This window comes from Neomonachus schauinslandi, chromosome 9, assembly GCF_002201575.2.
Source record: "Neomonachus schauinslandi chromosome 9, ASM220157v2, whole genome shotgun sequence".
Taxonomy (NCBI): domain Eukaryota; kingdom Metazoa; phylum Chordata; class Mammalia; order Carnivora; family Phocidae; genus Neomonachus; species Neomonachus schauinslandi.
The window spans coordinates 14,746,254-14,770,197 of record NC_058411.1 but is presented as its reverse complement, the minus strand read 5'-3'; the positions used below and the strand labels follow the sequence as shown (position 1 = coordinate 14,770,197).

At 38.2% G+C, this 23,944-nt stretch overlaps 1 protein-coding gene across 2 annotated transcripts in view; it reads left to right on the top strand.

Annotated features, from left to right (window-relative positions):
• Positions 1-23,944, top strand: part of SPATA7 (spermatogenesis associated 7) — a 45,768-nt gene that overhangs the window by 13,237 nt on the left and 8,587 nt on the right. For both annotated transcript variants that reach the window (XM_021679622.1, XM_044917915.1), the window contains 4 exons: positions 12,870-13,003; positions 20,247-20,728; positions 21,843-21,909; positions 23,295-23,410. In XM_021679622.1, the coding sequence (XP_021535297.1) occupies positions 12,870-13,003; positions 20,247-20,728; positions 21,843-21,909; positions 23,295-23,410 (799 nt within the window). The remainder of the gene's footprint in view (positions 1-12,869; positions 13,004-20,246; positions 20,729-21,842; positions 21,910-23,294; positions 23,411-23,944) is intronic.

Below are 23,944 nucleotides of genomic sequence, written 5' to 3'. Positions count from 1 at the left end.
GTAAAATGAAAGGTAATTAGATAATCTCTAAGGATTCTTCCAGATTTTTAATTTCTGTGGTGTATTCTTTTTCTTCTGTATCATATTAATGATATTTTTATAGCACAAAAAACTGGTTCAGTGTTTACCAGCTTAAAAAATCTGAACCAGGGCGCCTGGGTGGCTCAGTTGGTTGGGCGACCACCTTCGGCTCAGGTCATGATCCTGGAGTCCCTGGATCGAGTCCCGCATCGGGCTCCCTGCTCGGCAGGGAGCCTGCTTCTGCCTCTGACCCTCCCCCCTCTCATGTGCTCTCTCTCTCTCATTCTCTCTGTCTCAAATAAATAAATAAAATCTTTAAAAAAAAAATGAAAAAAAAAAATCTGAACCATTTGGGGCGCCTGGCTGGTCCATCAGTAGAGCATGTGACTTTTGATCTCAAGGTTCGGGAGTTCGAGCCCTATGTTGAGTGTATAGATTACTATAAACAAACAAACAATACATAAATTTAATCTTCAAAAAAAAATCTGAATCATTTCAATTAAGATGTTTTTACCCTTTGCTGTTAGATTGTTTTGATAAGGAATAAAGGAATTCCTAACTAAAAAAAAAAAAAGTTTTTACCCAATTGTATTATCAGATAATCTTCTTTAACTAGGATCACGTCTAAATGGGAAAGTTTTGCTAAATTTTCACACTGATATTAATTTCCTGAACAATAAATATGTAAAATAAGATTATCTCTTTTTTTATTTAGATTGAGTAATAAAAAGCCTGCCTGAATGTATGTATTAATCCTCTTACTGAACCAAACCCTGGGATCTAAGATCCATGTTCACCAATTTAAAATAATCAGGCATTTTGCATAATATTTTGTTTAGTTCACTAGAGTTTATTTATTGATTAATTCAGCAAATATTAGGCACCCACTATGTGCTAGATACTGTTCCAAGGGCCCTTAGAACAAAAGGAGGTGGAGGTGAAAAAAGTACCTGCTTTTATAGAGCTTACATTCTAGTTGAAGGAGACAAATGATGGGAAAATACAAAAAAAAAAAAAGTAAATACAGAATATGTCAGAGAGTGACAAATGCAATGGAAAAAAACCAAGCAGGATAAGGGAGGTTGAGAGTTGCCTTGGAAAAGAAGGCCTCACTGAGAAAGTGAGCAGAAACCTGAAAGAATTAAGGGAGAGGCAAGTGGGTTAGATGGGGGAAGAAGAACAATCAAGACCAAGGAAATAGCAAGTACAAAAGCCTTGGAATGGCATTGTGATTGGTGTGTTCAGGGAACAGCAAAGAAAGCTATCTAGCTGATGTGAAGTGGGCCAGCTGAAGAGTGTTAGGAGAAGAAGTTATTGAGGTGGGACAGAGAGAACAGACTTGGTGGGCTGTAGCCAGTGCAAGTGCTTTGCCTTTGACTCTGCATGGAACTGGAAGCCACTGGAGGGTCTTGAGTAGAAGAGTAATAGAGCCAGTTTAACTTTTAAGAGCATCTCTCTGGCTACTGAGTTGAGAATAGCCTGTAAGGGGCAATGGTAGAAGCAGAATGACTAGTTAGGAGACAGGAATGCAGATAAGAAGTAATGGTGAGTTGGGGCACCCAGCTGACTCAGTCAGAGCATGTGGCTCTTGATCGTGGGGTTATGAGTTCAAGCCCCACTTTGGGCATATGTTACAGGATTTTTGTCCCCTTAGTGCCCACAGTTCTTGGTCCCGCCACTTTGAAGAATGAAGAGGTAGACCAGACAGAGTGGTGGGCAGCAAAGCAAAGTTTACTGAACAGTAGTAGTACAGAGCTCCCGAAGAGGGAGGGGACCCAAGAGGGGTGCCCTTTGAGCTTCTAAGTGTAGGGGTTTTTATAAACTCATGAAATTATCGTAAGCATCCTGAATGTGGGCCCCTGTGGATTGGCTGCTTAGGTGTGCCAATCAGGGCTTTGAGCATGCACCCATCCACCGATCAGGTTATTGTTCACGTGTTGGTGATCTTGTGGACTGACATTTGGAGACGAAGTGATAGTGACCAATGTTTTATGGTTAATTGTTTTGTTTCAGGATGTTTTGCAAAAGCTGCTAGACAGTGTGCTCTTGTAGTCTTGTCTAAGCTGCAAAACAGGTGGTCTTGTCTAAGCTGCAAAACCACAATAGTGCAGTTTTGTCTTAGCTGTCCCAGCTTTTTGCTTTCTTTTTGGGGACCCTGGCTCTGACTACCTAAGTGTCCAACTAACTCCTAACACATAGAGCTTACTTAAATTAAAAGAGGGAGGGAGGAAAGGAAGGAAGGAAGGAAGAAAGAAAGAGAGAGAAAGAAAGAAAGAAGAAAGAAAGATTTGAGAATTGACAGCATATAGGTTGTATTTAAAGAATTGCTCCTATTTTTTGTTTTTGCAATTTAAATTTAGCTAGTGCTTATTTATCCAGGGTACTTTCTGCTTTCAGTCAGTTGAGACAAGAGGTTTTCTTTTTTTGCCATGTAAATGAAGAAAATTGTGATGGCTAGAAGAATTACAAAGATTGTTATCACCAAACTAAAGTGTAATTAATAATCATTATTCTTGTGTTATAGAGCTGATGTTCATTATAATTAATATAACTAACTTAGAAACAGATTTTATAGACACTTAAAAAAAGAAATCTCTGGGTTTGAGCCATCTGTTTTTATAAGATACTCTTCTAACAGACTACTGACTCAATCATTTCAATCTTCATAGTATCTAAGCTAGAATAGCTCTACATAGTTTATTGAATTGTTTAAATAATCCCATATTCGAGGGGCACCTGTGTGGTTCAGTGGGTTAAGCATCTGACTCTTGGTTTCGGCTCAGGTCACGATCTCAGGGTCTTGGGATTGAGCTCCATGTCGGGCTCTGCGCTCAACAAGGAGTCAGCTTGAGGATTCTCTCTTTCCCCCTGCCCCTCCTCCAGCTCGTGTGTGCCTGCTCGATCACCCTCTCTCTCTAAAATAATCTTTTTTAAAAATCCCATATTCGAATGCATTAAAAGACTTTACTTTTTATAGCAGTTTTATTGACAAATGATTTGCATACCTCACTATTTTAGGGGCTTCTGGCTGGCTCACGTCGGTAGAGCATGTGACTCTTGATCACAGGGTCATGAGTTCAAACCCCATTGGGCATAGAGCTTCCTTACTTAACTAACTAGATAAATAAGATTCACTGATTTTTACTAAGTTTAAAAGTTGTACAGACATCATGACAACCCAATTTTAGAACATTTGTGTCAGCCCAGAAAGATCCCTTATAACCATTTGCAGCTGCTCTCTCTTCCCACCCCTGGCTTCAGGCAACTACTAATCTACCTTTTTTCTCTATAGATTTGCCTTTTCTGGACATTTCATATAAACTGAATATGTGGTTTTTTGCATTACAGTTTTCACTTAGCATAATGTTTTTGAGATTCATCTGTGTCATAATTTGTCAGTACTTCATTCCTTTTAATTGCTAAATAGTATTACATTGTATGGATAATACTACATTTTGTCTATTCATCAATTGATGGATATTTGCATTATTTCTGGGTTTTTTGGCTATTATGAATAGTGCTGCTAAGAACATTCAGGTACTATCTTTTGTGTAGACATAAGTTTTCATTTCTTCTGGGTATATACCTGAGAATGGAACTGCTAAGTCTTATGGGAAAATTATATTTAATTTTTTAAGAAACTGCCAAAGTCTTTTCCAAAGGGGCTGTACCATTTTACCTTCTCACCTCCAACATATCCCTGCTATAATAACACTTGTTATTAACTCCCTTTTTTTTTTAGTTTATTTTTTTAGTAATCTCTACACCCAGTGTGGGGTTCAAAGTCCTGACCCTGAGATCAAGAGTTGCATGCTCTTCCAGCTAAGCCAGCCAGGTGCTCCCCCATTGACTCCCGTTTTGATTTTAGCCATTCTAGTGGGTGTGAAGTGGTATCTCATTATGGATTCAATTTGCATTTTCCTCATGACTAATGATGTAGAGCATTTTTTCGTATGCTTATTGGCCATTTGCATGTTTTTGATAAATATTCAAGTCTTTTGTCCACATTTTTTAGAGGAGGTGGGGGCTGGCAAGAGGGAGAGGGAGAGAGAAAATCTTAAGCAGGCTCCATACCCAGCATGGAGCCCGATGTGGGGCTCCGTCCCACGATGCTGAGATCATGACCTGAGCAGACATCAAGAGTCGGACACTTAACTGACTGAGCCACCAGGCACCCCTGTCCATTTTTTAATTGGGTTGTCTTATTATTGAGTTGTGTATTATTTATATATTTTACATGGAATCCTTTATTAGCTATATGACTTGCAAGTATTTTTTTCCCCATCTATGGCTTGCCTTTTTATTTTTTTAAGGATGTGTCTTTAGAAAAAGTTTAAAAGGCGCCTGGCTGGCTCAGTCTGTAGAGCATGTGACTTCTGATCTCCGGGTTGTGAGTTCGAGCCCCATGTTCAGTGTAGAGATTACTTTAAAATAAAACCTTTTTTAAAAAGTATAAAATTTTTCATTTTAAGTCTAATTTTTTTTAATTGCTTGTACCTAAGAAACCTTTGCCTCACCCAAAGTCCTAAAGATTTACTCTTCTTTTTCTAAGAGTTTTATAGTTTAAGCTCTCACATTTAAGTCTGTGATACATTTAGAGTTGATTTTTGTGTATGGTATGAAGAGGCATTACTTAAATGAACAGGTTGGACAGATTTGGTAATATGAAAGTATTTAAAAATTGATAGTCTTGAGGACTCTGTTGAGGATATTTTTACTCACTTGTTTTACCTATAAGTAAGATAATAGATCTTTTTTTTTTTTAATAATTTTGTATTTTTCTACCATTATTTTTTTAAAAAGATTTTATTTATTTGACAGAGAAACAGCAAGAGAGGGAACACAAAGAGGGGGAGTGGGAGTGGGAGAAGCAGACTTCCCGCCGAGCAGGAAGCCCAACGCGGGGCTTGATCCCAGGACCCTGGGACCACGACCTGAGCCAAAGGCAGACGCTTAACTGACTGAGCCAGCCACCCCAAGATGATAGATCTGACAGAGAAAATTCTATTTAATTCACTCCACAGATATTATCTGTGGTAATATAGTTAATACATTAACAATAATAATAATAATTAATATGTAATATTTTGTATTATATATTACATATATAATAGTTAATAACTAATCAGGCATTTGAGGATAGAATAAGCTGAAAGTAACACAGTTGGCACCAACAGTTGACACAGTTGGGGCACCAACCCCCCCACATCGTCAAAAATCCCTGTATAACTTTTGACTCTCCAAAAACTTAACTACTAAGAGCCTACTGTTGACCTTACTGATAACAGTCATGTAATACATGTCACACACAAAGTATGTATATATGTATATATTGTTACAATAAATTAAGCTAGAGAAAAAATGTTATTAAGAAACTCACAAGGGTGGCACCTGGCAAGCTCAGTTGGCAGAATATGGGACACTTGATCTCGGGGTTGTAAGTTAGAGTACCATGTTGGCTGTAGAGAATACTTAAAAATAAAAAATCTTTTTAAAAAAATGGCCAAGTTACTAATTAGGTTTAGAAAAAAAAATCACAAGGGAGAGAAAATACATTTACAGTACAGTGTTGTAAAAAATCCACATATAAGTGGACCCATGCAGTTGTTCAAGAGTCATCTATATTCAGTCCACCTTTTAAAATAATAAATATATTTACTTTATCATGCTTATTTTTTAATAATTATAGTTCAAACTTTATTTGTTTTTTAAGCTTATAGTAATTTATATAAATTCTGATTCAAATCAAAGTGATTTGAAACTTAAAATTATCTTGTCCATTAAATTGGGATAAATTCCAATTTAAAAAGTATATGATAAATTTTTAATTTATATGAAAATACAAGTCATTTTGATTATGGTTAACCTTACATTTAACTTTGAAATTTTTTTTTAATTTAATTTTATTTTATTATGTTATGTTAGTCACCATACATCACTAGTTTTTGATGTAGTGCTCTACAATTCATTGTTTTCGTGTAACACCCAGTGCTCCATGCAGTACGTGCCCTCCTTAATACCCATCACCGAGCTAACCCATCCCCCAACCAACCTCCCCTCTAAAACCCTCAGTTTGTTTCTCACAGTCCATAGTCTCTCATGGTTCGTCTGTCCCTCTGATTCCCCCCCTTCATTTTTCCCTTCCTTCTAATGTCCTCCATGCTATTCCTTATGTTCCACAAGTAAGTGAAACCATAGGATAATTGACTTTCTCTGCTTGACTCATTTCACTTAGCATAATCTCCTCCAGTCCCATCCATGTTGATGTAAAAGTTGGGTATTCATCCTTTCTGATGGCTGAGTAATATCCCATTGTATATATGGACCACATCTTCTTTATCCATTCATCTGTTGAAGGGCATCTTGGCTCTTTCCACAGTTTGGCTATTGCAGACATTGCTGCTATGAACATTGGGGTGTATATGGCCCTTCTTTTCACTACATCTGTGTCTTTGGGGTAAATACCCAGTAGTGCAATTGCTGTCATAGGGTAGCTCTATTTTTAATTTTTTTGAGGAACCTCCACACTGTTTTCCAAAGTGGCTGTACCAACTTGCATTCCCACCAGCAGTGTAAGAGGGTTCCCCTTTCTCCACTACCTCTCCAACATTTGTTGTTTCTTGCCTTGTCAATTTTTGCCATTCTAACTGGTGTAAGGTGGTATCTCAGTGTGGTTTTGATTTGAATTTCCCTGATGGCTAATGATGATGAACATTTTTTCATGTGTCTGTTAGCCATTTGTATGTCTTCTTTTGAGAAGCGTCTGTTCATGTCTTCTGCCCATTTTTTGACTTGATTATTTGTTTTTTGGGTGTTGAGTTTGAGTAGTTCTTTATAGATCTTGGAAATTGGTGCTTTGTCTCTGGTGTCATTTGCAAATATCGTCTCCCATTCTGTGGGTTGCCTCTTTGTTTTGTTGACTGTTTCCTTTGCTGTGCAGAAGCTTTTTATCTTGATGAAGTCCCAAAAGTTCATTTTTGCTTTTGTTTCACTAGCCTTTGGAGATGTATCTTTTTTTTTTTTAAAGATTTTATTTGACAGAGAGAGACAGCGAGAGAGGGAACACAAGCTGGGGGAGTGGGAGAGGGAGAAGCAGGCTTCCGGCCGAGCAGGGAGCCCGATGCGGGGCTCGATCCCAGGACTCCGGGATCATGACCTGAGCCGAAGGCAGACGCTCAACGACTGAGCCACCCAGGCGCCCCGAGATGTATCTTGAAAGAAGTTGCTGTGGCTGATGTCAAAGAGGTTACTGCCTATGTTCTCTTGTAGGATTTTGATGGATTCCTGTCTCACATTGAGGTCTTTCATCCATTTTGAGTTTATCTTTGTGTATGGTGTTAGAGAATGGTCGAGTTTCATTCTTCTGTATATAGCTGTCCAATTTTCCCAGCGCCACTTATTGAAGAGACTGTCTTTTTTCCATTGCATGTTTTTTCCTACTTTGTCGAACATTATTTGACCATAGAGTTGAGGGTCCATATATGGGCTCTCTATTCTGTTCCATTGGTCTATATGTCTGTTTTTGTTCCAGTACTATGCTGTCTTGGTGATAACTGCTTTGTAATATAGCTTGAAATCAGACAATGTGATGCCCCCAGCTTTGTTTTTCTTTTTCAACATTTCCTTGGCAATTTGGGGTCTTTTCTGATCCCATACAAATTTCAGGATTGTTTGTTCTAGCACTTTGAAAAAAGTCGTTGGAATTTTGATCGGGATGGCGTTGAAGGTATAGATTGCTCTGGGTAGCATAGACATTTTAGCAATGTTTATTCTTCCGATCCATGAATGTCTTTCCATCTTTTTGTGTCTTCTTCAATTTCTTTCATGAGTGTTCTGTAGTTCCTAGAGTATAGATCCTTTACCTCTTTGGTTAGGTTTATTCCAAGGTATCTTATGGTTTTTGGTGCCATTGTAAATGGAATCGTTTCTCTAATTTCTCTTTCTACAGTTGCATTATTAGTGGATAAGAAAGCAACTGATTTCTGTGCATTGATTTTGTATCCTGCCACATTACTGAATTGCTGGATGGGTTCTAGTAATTTGGGGGTGGAGTCTTTTGGATTTTCCACATAAAGTATCATGTCATCTGCAAAGAGAGTTTGACTTCTTTGCCAATTTGAATACCTTTTATTTCTTTTTGTTGTCTGATTGCTGTTACTAGGACTTCTAGTACTATGTTGAACAATAGTGGCTAGACTGGGCATCCTTGTCGTGTTCCTGATCTTAAGGGAAAGCCTCTCAGCTTTTCCCCATTGAGGATGATATTCGCTGTGGGTTTTTCATAGATGGATTTTATGAACTTGAGGATTTTTCCCTCTATCCCTATACTCTGAAGAGTTTTAATCAGGAAAGGATACTGTATTTTGTCAAATGCTTTTTCTGCATCAATTGAGAGGACCATATGGTTCTTCTCTCTCCTCTTATTAATGTGCTCTATCACATTGATTGATTTGCGAATGTTGAACCACCTTTGCATCCCAGGGATAAATCCCACTTTGGTCGTGGTGGATGATCCTTTTAATGTATTGTTGTATCCTATTAGCTAGGATGTTGTTGAGAATTTTGGAATCCATATTTATCAGGGATATCAGTCTGAAATTCTCCTTTTTGATGGGGTCTTTGCCTGGTGTGGGGATTAAGGTAATGCTGGCCTCATAGAATGAGTCTGTAGGCTTTCCTTCTGTTTCTATTTTTTGAAACAGCTTCAGGAGAATAGGTATTATTTCTTCTTTGAATGTTTGGTAGAATTCCCCAGGGAATCCATCAGGCCCTGGACTCTTGTTTTTTGGGAGGTTTTTGATCACTGCTTCAATCTCGTTACTGGTTATTGTCCTATTCAGGTTGTCCATTTCTTCCTGTTTCAGTCTTGGCAGTTTATAGGTTTCCAGGAAGGCATCCATTTCTTCCAGGTTGCTCAATTTATTGGCATATAGCTGTTGATATTAATTTCTAATAATTGTTTCTATTTCCTTGGTGTTAGTCGTGATCTCTCCCCTTTCATTCATAATTTTATTAATTTGGGTCCTTTCTCTTTTCTTTTGGATAAGTCTGGCCAGTGGTTTATCGATCTTATTAATTCTTTCAAAGAACCAGCTTCTAGTTTCGTTGATCTGATCTACTGTGTTTCTGGTTTCTAATTCATTGATCTCTGCTCTAATCTTAATTATTTCTCTTCTAATGCGTGGCTTAGGCATTGCTTGTTGCTTTTTTTCTGGTTCTTTAAGGTGTAAAGTTAGTTGGTGAATTCGGGATTTTTCTGTTTTTTTTTGAGTGAGGCTTGGATGGCTATGTATTTCCCCCTTAGGACCGCCTTTGCAGTATCCCATAGGTTTTGGACTGATGTATTTTCTTTCTCATTCATTTCCATGAATTGTTTAAGTTCTTTGATTTCTTGGTTGACCCAAACATTATTGAGCAGAGTGGTCTTTAGCTTCCAAGTGTTTGAATTTCTTCCAAATTTTTTCTTGTGATTGGGTTTTAGTTTTAAAGCATTACGGTCTGAGAATATGCAAGAAATAATCTCAGTCTTTTGGTATCGGTTGAGACCTGATTTGTGACCCAGTATGTGGTCTATTCTGGAGAAAGTTCCGTGTGCACTCGAGAAGAATGAGTATTCTGTTGTTTTAGGGTGGAATGTTCTATATATTATCTATGAGGTCCATCTGGTCCAGTGTGTCATTCAGAGCTCTTGTTTCTTTGTTGGTTTTCTGCTTAGATGATCTGCCCATTGCTGAGAGTGGAGTATTGAGGTCTCCTACAACTAACGTATTGTTATCAATATGACTCTTCATTTTAGTTAACAGTTGGCTTATGTAGATGGCTGCTCCCGTATTGGGGGTGTAGATATTTACAATTGTTAGATCTTCTCGTTGGATAGACCCTTTAAGAATGATATAGTGTCTTTCTGTGTCTCTAACTACAGTCTTTAGCTTAAAATCTAATTTGTCTGATATAAGAATTGCTACCCCAGCTTTCTTTTGAGGTCCATTGGCATGGAAGATGGATCTCCATCCCTTCACTTTCAGTCTGAATGTATATTTAGGTTCAAAATGAGTCTCTTGTAGACAGCATATGGATGGGTCCTGTCTTTTTATCCAACCTGTAACCCTGTGCTGTTTTATGGGAGCATTTACGCTGTTCACATTGAGAGTGATTATTGAAAAATATGAATTTATTGTCATCATGTTCCTGTGAAGACCCTATTTTTATAGGTTGTCTCTGTAAATTTCTGTTCTATATCACTCTTGGGGTCTTTCTCCTTTTATAGAACCCCCCTTAATATTTCTTGCAGGGCCGGCTTAGTGGTCACATATTCTTTCCGTTTCTGCTGGTCTTGGAAGCTCTGCATCTCTCCATCCATCCTAAATGACAGCCTTGCCAGATAAAGTATTCTTGGCTGTATGTTCTTCTCGTTTAGTACCCTAAATATGTCTTGCCAGCCCTTTGTGGCTTGACAGGTCTCTGTGGATAGGTCTGACGTTATTCTGATGTTCCTTCCTCTGTACGTAAGGAATCTCTTCCCCCTAACTGCCCTTAAGCTGGTTTCCTTGGTTCTAAGATTTGCAAGTTTACTATTACATGCCGGGGCATTGGTCTGTTTTCCTTGATCTTGGAGGGGTCCTCTCTGCCTCTAGGACATGAATGTTTCATTCCCCAGATTAGGGAAGTTCTCAGCTACGATTTGCTCAAATATATCTTCTAGTCCTCTCTCTCTTTCCACCCCCTCAGGGATTCCAATAATTCTGACATTGGAACGTTTCATAGTGTCACTTACTTTTCTGATTCTATTTTCATGGATTTTGAGTTGGTTTTCCCTGGCCTCCTTTTTTTCCTTCTTGTCTATTAATTGGTCTTCTAGATCACTAATTCCTTCTTCTGCCTTGCTTACCCTAGCTGTTAGATTATCTCGATTAGATTGGATCTCATTGAAGCATTTTTAAGTTCTGCCAGTTCAGCTTTCATTTCTGCCCTTAGAGACTATGTTGCCATTAATTGATTTCTCCATTCTAGCTATTGTCTTCACAGTTGCTACCCTGAATTCCATCTCTGACATCTTGGTTATCTCTGTATCCATTTGTAAATCTGTGGCAGAAGTCACAGGAGTCTTTCCTATTTTGGGGGTTCCTCCTCCTAGTCATTCTGTTGAGGGAATGTAGAGTGTCCAAATTATTGACCAGAACCCAAGCAAGATGCACCTGTTTTCTAGGGACCTTAGGGTTGGTGGCCTCTCATTCTCCCAGCCTGTCTTATGGGGGGATGGGCCTGCCACGCTGTTACTCAGGCAACCCTGTTTGGGTAGCGTTGCCTTGCCCCTGTGGCAGGGGATGGGCTCAGTGAAAACCAGTTTTTTGGGGCTTTTGTTCTCTGGTGGCTTTCCCTGGCGGCTTTCCAGGTCTTTTCCGAGAGTCAGAGCAGAAGAGATCGTTTCCAACCCTCTGCCTCAGAGCAGAGAGATCACACTCTGTTCTTCAGTGAGCTCTCCAGGCCACACTATCTCCATTTCTGTCTGTGGTGCTATAAACTGCAGCGTCCTGGGTTGTGCACCCCTCCGCAGCGCTCCCAGTCCGCGCCTCCAGGTCGGACACGGGGGCTCATCTCTGCCCTTTGTGCTTCTAAAACTGCCAGCTGCCCCAAATTTGCTCCCGCAGCCCCGCAGCTCCAGGTTTCAGTCTGGGGGGCTGCCCTAAAGTCCTTTCCCCACGCTACTGGTCTGTGAGTCTGTGCCCTGTCCCCAGCACGGGAAGCTATCACTCACCAGCAGTGTAGGATCACCACGGCTCCCTCCCCCTTCCGTTTATCCTCTGATATCTGCCTGCAGGATCACGGCTTCCCGCTTCGTACCTCGAAACCAACCGCCTGTGATAGTCTGCTTGTAGGGATCCAGATCTGTCTTCTTACATCTCAGGCTGATTTTGTGGGTTTTCAGAGTGGTCTGGTAGATATCCAGCTCAATTCTGGGGACCAGCTGGAATAGGGTCCCCTACTCCTCCACCATCTTTTCCTCTCCTCTTAACTTTGAAATTTGACTAGGTTTCATTTCACCATTTTTAGCCTTCATACAATGATAAATTTTTGATAACTCAATACCTGACCTAAAGTATTCTAAAGTGCAAAACCACTTTTTTCATTTACATTTCCAAATGAATAGCAGTTAAGAGAAGTAGAAATCAGTTATCCTAATTGAAAATGTTATCTTTTTAAAGTCTGTAAAACTTAAATTTGAATGACATGTGATATTACTGACAATAATTTGCATTTGGGGGAGAGTGTATGGACTAATTCAGACTCTGCATTTGGTGATGACAGAGTCACAAAAAACACATCAAGCATTTTCCACCTTCAGTATCTCTGAATATCTGCTAGGAATTGCTTTTTTGAGCTCTTAGGCTTAGCCAATTTGTCACATCTTGTTTACGCTCTTTAAATAATGCACTTAAAGTTTCTGTAAATTAAATATTTGTTAGCTTCGGGGCGCCTGGGTGGCTCAGTCGTTAAGCGTCTGCCTTCGGCTCAGGTCATGATCCCAGGGTCCTGGGATCGAGTCCCGCATCGGGCTCCCTGCTCGGCGGGAAGCCTGCTTCTCCCTCTCCCACTCCCCCGGCTTGTGTTCCTGCTCTCGCTATGTCTCTCTCTGTCAAATAAATAAATAAAATCTTTAAAAAAAAAAAAAAAAAAAAAAAATATTTGTTAGCTTCTCTTTATACAGAAAAGTATGTGGATTTTTATTTATATATCAATAGTGTAAACATTTTTAGCAAGAAAAAAAATGTGTTCTTTATTAGGCTTCCAAGACCAAAACCTTAATTTTTCTGTTTTCTTTATTTTAAAAGATTTGTTTTCCCCATCAGATGCAGACCAACAACGAAGAGAGAAACTCAAAAAGGAATTAGCACGAGGTGAAAGGGATTTGAAATTAAATAAAACAGCAATGCAGGCCAATTCTAAAAATAATTCCAAGTCACTATTTAACACTCTACAAAAGGTAAGATAGTATTTTTACCTGTTAAAAGCAGATGTTTCTAAGATATTTCATTAGTGGCACAACCTGACTTTGTGGTAGAATGTTTACTGTAGGTCAGAATCAGTAACCTTCTCGTTTAAAGAGCCAGGTAGTAAATATTTTAAGCTTTTCAGGCCCCACAGTCTCTCACAATTCTTGTGCCCTTGGGCAGTAGCCACAGACAAGATGTAAATGAATGGGCATAGCTGTGTTCCAGTAAAACTATTAAGAAAGACAGTAGGCCAGATTGGCCTCCAGGCTATAGTTTACTGACTCCTGCTCTTGGTGTTTTGTGATACCCTTTAACATCTGATTGAGGACGTTCTCTTATTTTCTTATTCCTAGTTCGCTAAGAGGATTTGTTTTTCCTTTCTCATGAATGGATGTGAATTTTATAAAATGCTTTTTCTGCATTTTTTTGAAAAGATGGTATCATTTTTCTTTTTAATCTGTGTATGTTGTGAATTAAAGTCAAGTTTCTTTTTTTTTTTAAGTATTTTTTTTTTAAAGATTTTATTTTTATTTATTTGAGAGAGAGAGAATGAGAGAGAGCACATGAGAGGGGTTAGGGTCAGAGGGAGAAGCAGACTCCCTGCCGAACAGGGAGCCCAATGCGGGACTTGATCCAGGGACTTCAGGATCATGACCTGAGCCAAAGGCAGTCGCTTAACCAACTGAGCCACCCAGCGCCCTATAGTCAAATTTCTAATGTTAAAACAACTTTGCATTCCCAGTATAAACACAACCTTGTCATAATGCAATACCTTTTTTATACATTGCTGGATAAGTTACTAATACTTTGTTTAGGATTTTAGCATCTACTGCCATTATTGATATTGACCTGTCATTTTCCTTTTCCTCTACTCTGTGTATGGTTACACTAGCCTCATAAAATAAATTTGGTGCTGTTTACTCTTTTTCCACGCTCTGGAATAGTTTATATAAGTTTGGAATTATTTATTCCTTGAATTCGATGGCTCAACATTAAAATTATCTGGGCCTAGAGTTTTCTTTGTTAGAAGATTTTTGACTACTAATTCCATTTTTTGAATCATTATAGGACTATTTTTTAAAGTTATATTTATGTTGGAAATTGTCCATTTCATCTAAATTTTCAAATTTTTGGCATAGATTTACTTAAATGTAATCTGTCTTAATCTCTCCTGAATGTGTATTATTTCCCCCTTTTTATTCCTCATGTTGTTTGTGCCTTTGTTCTTCTTTCTTTGATTTTTTTTTTAAAGATTTTATTTGTTTATTTGAGAGAGAGAATGAGAGAGAGAGAGAGTACATGAGAGAGGGGAGGGTCAGAGGGAGAAGCAGACTCCCCACTGAGCAGGGAGCCCGATGTGGGACTCGATCCAGGGACTCCAGGATCATGACCTGAGCCGAAGGCAGTCGCCCAACCAACTGAGCCACCCAGGCGCCCCTCTTTGATTTTTTCCTCACCAGAGATTTGTCAGGTTTTTTTTTTTTTTAACCTTTTTAAAGAGCATTTTGTTTTACTTCATTAATCTTCTCTTGTATTTTGTTTTCTGTTTTTTAATGTCTGCTCTTATCTTTCTTTTCCCCTTTTGGTTTTCTTTGGGTTTATTTTGTCTTACTTTCCTACTTTTGCTTAGCTTATTTTCAGCCTCACTTCTGGACAGTATAAGCATATTTAAAGGTTATAAATTTTCCTCCACATGCTGCTTTAGCTGTATCCCACAAGATTTGTTATATGGTATTTTTATTATGATTCAATTCAGAGTATTTTCCATTATAATCTCTTTTTTAACCCAAGAGTCATTTAGAAGTATTTCTTAATCTCTGTGTGTATTTTTTTCCCTAGGAGTTTTCTCTTGTTCCAGATTTCTAGCCTAATCATAGATTTATATGATGCTAATTTCTTGAAATTTGTTGAGAAATTTGCTTTATGGCCCAGTAGGTAGACAAATTTCTTAAAATGCACTGTGTCATTATGTGTTTGGAAAGAAAATATACTATAGTTGTTGTGTACAGTATTTAATACAATGTATTCATTAGATTAAACTTCATATATATTCAAATCTTACTAATTTTTTTTCTGATCAAGCTATCATTTATTAAGAGAAATCTTCCACATGATTATGTATTTAGCTATTTCTCTAAAAGTTAGTACTACCAATTTTTGTTTTGTAGATTTTGAGTCTATATTATTATTTTATAAATACAGATTTAGAGATAATATATTTTCTTGGTGACTCAAACCTATTGTCACTGCTTTGAGATTCTTTATCCTAATTTTTTTTTGTATTAAAGTGTTTCCTGATAGTGATATAGTTAAACCAGTTTTCTTTTGATTAGTACTCCCTTGGTATATCTTTTTCCATTTTTTAATCCTAATGTTTTAGGTAGGTCCTAAAGTTTGGGTTTTGTTTTGTTTTGTTTTTTTAAGATTTTTTTTAAAGATTTTTTTTATTTGTCAGAGAGAGAGAGAGAGAAAGAGAGCACACAAGGCGGGGGAGCGGCAGGCAGAGGGAGAAGCAGGCTCCCCCTGAGCAAGGAGCTCGATGTGGGACTCGGTCCCAGGACCTGAAGCTAAAGGTAGATACTTAACCAACTGAGCCACCCGGGTGTCCCTAAATATTTTATTTTTTTTTAAGATTTTATTTATTTATTTGACAGAGAGAGAGAGCACAAGTAGGCAGAACAGCAGGGACAGGGAGAGGAAGAACCATGCTCTCCACTGAGCCTGACGTGGGGCTCGATCCCAAGACCCTGGGATCATGACCTGAGCTGAAGGCAGCCGCTTAACCGACTGAGCCACCCAGGCGCCCCTAAAGATTTTATTTTTAATGAATCTCTGTACCCAATGTGGGGCTCAAACTCACAACCCCAAGATCAAGACTCACATGCTCTACCGACTAGGCCAGCCAGGTGCCCCGTAGTGATTATACTTTTTAACTGAAAGTTTAAAATATTTTTCTATCATAATATAAATTAATAATTATATTTGGGGATAAGAATGGAGTTTGTTAAAAATATATTATTAAATCTGTGAATGTAAGATGTTTTCTTTCATTTTTCCTTTAGCCACTGTAACCTATTCTGCCTCCATAAAGTAGTTCATTTATGTTTTATATGTGTGTGTATTATATATTTTTTTAAACTTGCCTACACGTTTTATAAGCCTTGATGATAAATATTTATACAAATTCAGATTCAAATTATTATTTTAGGTATATTTCAGTAATTAGGATTTATGGTTAATAGTCACCTATCTTAATTATAATCTGCATTTACTGAAAACTTTGCTACAATTAAAAAGAAAATGCTAACTTTAGGGGCACCTGGGTGACTCAGTTGGTTAAGCATCTGCCTTTAGCTTGGGTCATGATCCCAGGGTCCTGGGATCAAGCCCCATGTCAGGCTCTCTGCTTGGCGGGGAGTCTGCTTCTCTCTCCCTCTGCCTGCCGCTCTGCCTCCTTATGCTCTCTCTCTGTCTGCTAAATAAATAAATAAAATCTTAAAAAAAAAAAAAGAAAGAAATGCTAACTTTAGCCTCTGAGCATATTAGCCTTTTATATACGTGAGATCATATAATCAAAAACCTTTTCTTATAATTGCCCATACACTCATGCTGTTCTTTCTCTCACACTTTGACTCATCTCAGGGGCCTCCAGTACCTTTCCAGTCTGAACCCTGTAACCTCCACACAATTATTCCCTCACATCACTGGTATAGCACTTACTATATGCTATTAAGATTAATTGAATATGTGGATGTGACCCATATTCCTAATTAAATCTATGAAACATTTTTAAAGCAGTATAAAACCATGAAAAGCAAGAGGTATCAATTTCTTTTATAAAATATAATTTGAAACGTTTTTGCAAAACAAGTGTTAATTGAATTTTTAAATAATTTGTACCCACCCTATTCTGCAATTGAATTGATTCCTCAGCTGCTTTAAAATCTGACAGTTGAAGGAGGTTCTGGTTGAGTGTCCTTTGGGCTCAGGCCATGGTCTCAGGGTCCTGTGGTCAAGCCCTGCATGGGGCCCTGTATGGGGCTCATGCTCTCTCTCAAATAAATAAATAAAATCCTTTAAAAATTAATTAATTAATTATTTTTAAAAATCTGACAGTTGGAAAAATCTTTGTATACTATTTCTTCTGACATTATCCCTGAAAAAGATTTAGTACTCAGTTCTCTGATTATAAACTTTGATGTGTTCTTGACATGAAAACCTTACGAGTATATAAACTATGCAGTCATTATCACTTTACATAAATTCTTAAATCACAGAAACAGTTCACAACAAATTGCATTGAACTGTAAAGCTGACTTAAGAAAGTGAAAGTGGTCAAATTACCACCAGAATTTTTGTTCCATTCACATGTAATTGATAAACCCTTTTCTGATTTTAGAACCTTACAGTTATGTTTTTCACATTTTGGTGAATTTACCAGTATGTTACATATTTTCTGTGAAAATTATATCCAAGCTTTCTGATATTCATAGCTATAGGAAACAATAATATAATCTCAAAAAAAGCAGATTGATACAATTGATTTCATACTATGTTCTACTGGTTTCCAAGGAAAGAAGCAGTATAGGATACAAGATAGGAATTATGAGACATAAAAATACAGGAAAGTTTCTTGCTTTTAGTCAATTCAAAAGCAATTTTTCCAGCCCATTTCAGATAGATGAGAGTATATTTCTGTCTTTAAAGACTTTGGTGTTTTATTTTGTTTATTAAATAACCATTACTGATAAGAATTTTCTTACAGGCTGGGCGCCTGGGTGGCTCAGTTGGTTAAGCGACTGCCTTCGGCTCAGGTCATGATCCTGGAGTCCCGGGATCGAGTCCCACATCAGGCTCCCTGCTCAGCAGGGAGTCTGCTTCTCCCTCTGACCCTCCTCCCTCTCATGCTCTCTGTCTCTCATTCTCTCTCTCGCAAATAAATAAAATCTTAAAAAAAAGAATTTTCTTACAGGCAGTCTAATGCCTTGTACATTTCTGCCTGCTCTGATCTCAGCTTGTACTGTTCCTCTAAGTGTAAATAATTCCTGTGATTATTATTTAATAACCCTGTAGGATTTTTCAGATCCTACTTAGAAATTTTTCTCCCGGGAGCCAAACTTTTGTGGTATATAAGCTACGAGTCTTGTTTGGGAGCACTTTTTAAAACTAATATATTGAAATCATTAAAAAAGTGCCCTAGTGATTCAGAATTTAATGCCAAAATATTTCCTTGCCTTGAGTAATTTTGCCTTGTATTTGAGATCAGCTTAGAAAGTACTTGGAAAAGAAATGGTAGGTGACTTGACCTATTTTAGGCTTTAGTTACACTATGCAGTCTAAGTAAGTCATCTGCATTTTTCTTACTTAGATGAATCAGTACTTAGATTAGCTGACAGTTTCACCATCAGAAAAAGAGTTAAAATCAGTTTAAAATTCCTCATGGTGTAAAAAATCTAAAATACAGGGACACCTGGCTGGCTCAGTCAGTAGAGCATGTAGCTCTTGATCTTGGAGTCAAGTTTGAGCCCCACATTGAGGGTAGAGTTTACTTAAAAAAAAATCTAAAATATATAATTTTCAGATGCGTCTTCATAATAGACAATATGATGTAATGAAGAGCATAGGCTCAGCCTGGTCTGACTCTGAGACCTTGCACCACCTGAATTTCTTCATCTATGAAATAAAAGTAGTATTTGTATCATCACCACCCAAAAATTGATGTGAGGATTAAATGAGTTTTGCATGTAAATTACTTAGAACTATACCTTATACATAGCATAGTAACTTACTAGTAGCAGTGATAGAAGTTCTTAATTGTCCTCTTTTATCCTACTCAGTGGCAAGAAGGAAGCTTCACACAGGAAGCACTCAGCCATTCTTACTCAACTTGTTCATCTTCCTCTTGTTTCTCTCCCCATGAGCTTGGAGGGCAGAGGCAACAGCTAACTCCTAGCCATGTCACCTCAGAATCTGTAACTTCCATGTAACTTCCCTCTACCTAATGAAGTGCCTCAAAGTCCTTTAAAGGATACACAGGTGTATCCTTTGGGACGCCTGGGTGGCTCCATTCGTTAAGCGTCTGCCTTCAGCTCAGGTCAGGATCCCAGGGTCCTGGGATCGAGCCCCGCATCGGGCTCCCTGCTCGGCAGGAAGCCCGCTTCTTCCTCTCCCATTCCCCCTACTTGTGTTCCCTCTCTCACTGTGTCTCTCTCTGTCAAATAAATAAAATCTTTAAAAAAAAAAAAAAAAGGATACACAGGTGTCCATAAAGCCTAGAATCATACTCATTGCATCTTGGGCATCTAATCTGTAAAAGAATAAAATATTATCTATGTTTTAAGACTTTGTGGATACCCTGTAGAAATGGTTCTTCCAAAATTAAACCAGAAAAAAATGGAGCAGTCCAAAACGTCTTCCCTTTCAGCTTTCCCCACTCATGAGGAGAAGTTGAGAAGTTCCTTTTCATTTTGCCACCACCAACAGTGTGATTGAGAAGGGGATTGGTGTTCAAGAGTGGTTTGGAAATTTTCAGATAAAACTGAGATCTACCTGATCTCAGTACACAAGTTCAAGACCATAAATGTAGGTAGATGTTAGTAATTATTTTTTTTTAGTTTCAGAAAGAAAAATGATTGCTGGGGCACCTAAGTGGCTTCAGCTCAGGTCGTGATCCCAGGGTGCTAGGATTGAGCCCCGCTTTGGGCTCCCTGCTCAGTGGGGAGTCTGCTTCTCTCTTTCCCTCGGCCCCTACCTCCCACTCGTGTTTTCTCCCACTTTCTGTCTTACTCACTCTCTCAAATAAATAAAATCTTTAAAAAAAAAATGATTGCGGGGTGCCTGGGTGGCTCAGTCGGTTAAGCGACTGCCTTCGGCTCAGGTCATGATCCTGGAGTCCCGGGATCGAGTCCTGCATCGGGCTCCCTGCTCGGCGGGGAGCCTGCTTCTCCCTCTGACCCTCCCCCTTCTCATGTGCTCTCTCTCTCTCTCATTCTGTCTCAAATAAATAAATAAAATCTTTAAAAAAAATGATTGCTATTACTTATATTTAGAATTATATTTTTATATATTAATAATTCAAAACCTTGAACAGAACTTCATATATAGTGCTAACATCTTCAGGAATATATGATCTCTAAACCCACTAAGGCAACTATTTTTGGTGTATAATGTGGAGATTCCCAATTAGGTGAATTTGTAAACATAATTGATGACAATCAAGCCAAATGTTCTTAGCCCTCAGGAGAACCACAAGATGAAGATGTGTTAATTGGAGAAGTGAATGGATTTCCATCCTTTACAAGGTCACCAAGGTCACCAGTAACTTCTTCAGAGAGACTACACCTAAATCTACCTAAATCTGATGAAGTCCTCACAAATGGTACCGAGAAAAACTCCAGTTCCTCCGTGTTCAACATGGATTACACTGCCTCTGGGCCCAGGAGAGCATGCTCTGGAACTTCATACGGCAAAGGGCCCAAGAGCACATTCCCAAATACCCATCGGTTTCAGTTAGTTATTTCAAAAGCACCCAGTGGGGACCTTTTGGATAAACATTCTGAACTCTTTTCCAACAGACATTTGCCATTCACTCCACGCACTTTAAAAACAGAAGCAAAGTCTTTCCTGTCACATTATCGATACTATACGCCTGCCAAAAGAAAAAAGGATTTTACAGACCAGCGGATAGAAGCTGAAACCCAGACTGAATTAAGCAGGTATGGCACATTCACAGCCAGTAGTAAGTCCTTCAGGGTGTTGTAGAATTAAATAATATTTCTTATTTTATATCATGTACCTAATGTGTCAGACTTAAGGTCTGGTAGTGCCCTTTTGAACTGGGTGAGATTAATGTGACTTTTCCTTTTGTATGTATCACTAGAACTACCTGAGTAATTGTTGAAAAGTAGTTATTAAACTTGTCAAGCTCCTTATAAACAGGAATATTACATGTTTTAATTTATTGTTTCAAACATGGTATATGCTTTTAAATATACTTTCAGAGAATCCTTAAAATATGTCATCAACTAGTATTTGTGTAAATATGTCTATAGATTTGTGTTAAAAACGGCAAAACAATGGACTATCAAGGAAAAAAACACTGTTTCTCTGACTCTCCCTGGGTTCCCTTCCTGCAAATATTCAAACCCACTCTTACATAGCAACAACTCCCCAGGAATAATTTAGCCAAGTGGGATAATTTCTGGAAATTAAGTATAATTTGCCTCAATAATATTTTCGTATTTGATGGTGCCTGACACATAATGAATATTCAGTAAAAGTTTGCCAAATGATTAAAGAAACAAACAAATCTTATAAAGTATTAAGTGTTAACTGATTTGTGATTGTTGTTCCTGGTGTTATTTAAACAACTATTTACCTGGTCCTAGGTTTTAGTTATTTTTAAGAAAGCAAAAAAAACAATTTAGGACTAGTATTCTTTTCTCTGGGTATAGATAAGAGGTACAGTAATATCAGATGACTCTGCATTCATTTAATCCCAAGAATTAAGGAATGGGGAGAAGTAAGGAAAGCAAGCATATGGTATCCTTTTCTAATTGTATGTATGACAGCTTTTGAGGATTAATAGTTCCCATTTCCCTAGTCCCATTCTATCCAGTGGAAATCTAGCTGCTATTCAAAAAAAAAAGGAAAAATAAGCTGTGTAATCCAAACCATGTCTATTTCCTGATTATATAATTAGAAATTACACATTTTATAAGAATAGATGGATTTCATCTCTTATGTGTGAGAGGTTTTTTAAGACTGTAAACTTATCAGGGTGTTTGTATTTTGAAGGCTTGACAATTGCTCCTTTTTAAAATATTACAGCTTTAAATCTGATTTTGAGACAGTTGACACCAAGAACTTCACAGATTCAGAAGAGAACACAAAGCAGGTAATAAAAATGAGATCTCTTTGTGTGCCACATTGGAATTATAGCTGCTTTAACTTAATAAAATATATATAGCTGTTTGGACTTGAATAATCTTCTGGTGACACTTCTTGCAGATAATGTAGCCAGTATAGAGAAGGACTACCTATTTATACATGGCTGTAGCTCTCTTTGAGTGGCCAGATGGATCCTGCCCAGTCTGGGAAATCATTTGATGCTAGCACTTTTTCTAGATGGTTGGTTGGCTGGCTAGAGAGATGAATAAATGAATAAAATACCTTAAATGTTGCTTTCAAAGATATAGACTTGGATCACTGAAGGAGCCAGAAAAGCTATACAGAAGTTTTTAGTTTCTGTGCCTGTATTTTTTTTTTTTATTTGCCACTGATTATTGGAAATTATATAAGAATAGATGGTATCATTCTCTTATATTTGCTTTTACTTTTTTCTAGACCATAAGGCTCTTTTTTTATAGTGTTTATGTTTTGAGTGGTTAGCAGTCATTTCTTTTAAAATATTACAGCTTTAAGTCTGATTTTCATATATTATTTTTATTTTGGGTGTATTAATCATACACTTGTGTCCTATTTTAAATTTATGGTTTATAAAAACAGTTTGTCTATTAAAATATCAAACACAGGGGCACCTGGGTGGCTCATTTGGTTAAGCATCTGACTTCAGCTCAGGTCATGATCTCAGGGTCCTGGGATCAGGAGTCTGGTTCTCCCTCTCCCTCTGCCTCACCCCCCACTCATGTACACTCTCTCCCTCCCTTTCTCTCTCTCTCATGAATAAATAAAACCTTTTAAAAAGAAGTATTTAATAAAATGTCAAACAGATTTCGGGGATAAAAGAATATAATCACACTGAACTTCTGTCTTCTCTTCTGAATATGGGTAGAGAATTGTCGGTTTCCATCTCAGCCATAAATACCTGTTTGACATGGGGCCCTGCCACTCAAAGCTCAAGGACAAATCGCTTATCCTCTGAGAGCTGAATTTTCACATCTAGAAAAACTACTTAACATGTAGGCTCATTGGAGGCATAGGCATAAAGTGCCTAGCCTGAGAAGGCCTCAGTAATGATGGCTATGACTAGCTTGAGATTTAGGAAGACAGTTAGCTCTCTAGATAACTAAATAAATTAAAGCCGAAGTCCATTTTCATGACATTGTGCTCCAAATGCTTATCCATAACCCTGTAAGACTCCGAAGGCAGTCGCTTAACCAGCTGAGCCACCCAGGCGCCCTGTATCAGTCACTTTTTCCTATGGGATATCCCCACTCTGCTTCCTTGACTTTTTTGAAATTTGCTATTTTGCTTTATTTCTGCTTTCATAATGTATTTTTGAAGCAAAATAAAGATTGAGTCTTCTCATTACATCCCCAGGCATCTAATTGTATGACATATGATATCAAAGGAAAAATAGCTCCTTTACCCTTACAAGGGCATGACTTACCGTGGGATGAGAATAAAGATGGCACTCTTCAGTGTTCCTCACCAAGGTAAGCAGGTTACAGAAGTCATTACAACTGTCTATTTAACTGCTTTCCTGTGTAACAGACATATAATATTTGCAACATAAGTACTACTCTAACTACATGCACTCTAATCTATTTTAGTGTTATACAGTTCAGCGGCAGTGTTAGTTTTACTAAGGAAATTGTACAAAGTAGGTACTCAAGAAAAGTTTAAATGAATTCATTTTGCTAATTCATTAAGAAAGAAAAAGGCGATACTGGCTTGTATTATTTGCCATTGCTATTCCTATGAAAAAGGATTTTCCTGGAGCACCTGGGTGGCTCAGTTGGTTAAGTGTCCAACTCTTGATTTCAACTCGGGTCATGATCCTGGGGTCATGAGATCAAGCCCCGCATTGGGCTCCATGCTGGGTGTGGAGCCTGCTTAAGATTCTCTCCCCCCCCCCCCCCCCCCCCCCCCCGCCCCCTGTACACGTGCACACTTGGGAGGGAAGGAGGGGGGAGGGAGGGAGGGAGGAAGGAAGGAGGGGAGGGAGGCAGGAAGGAAGGGAGGGAGGG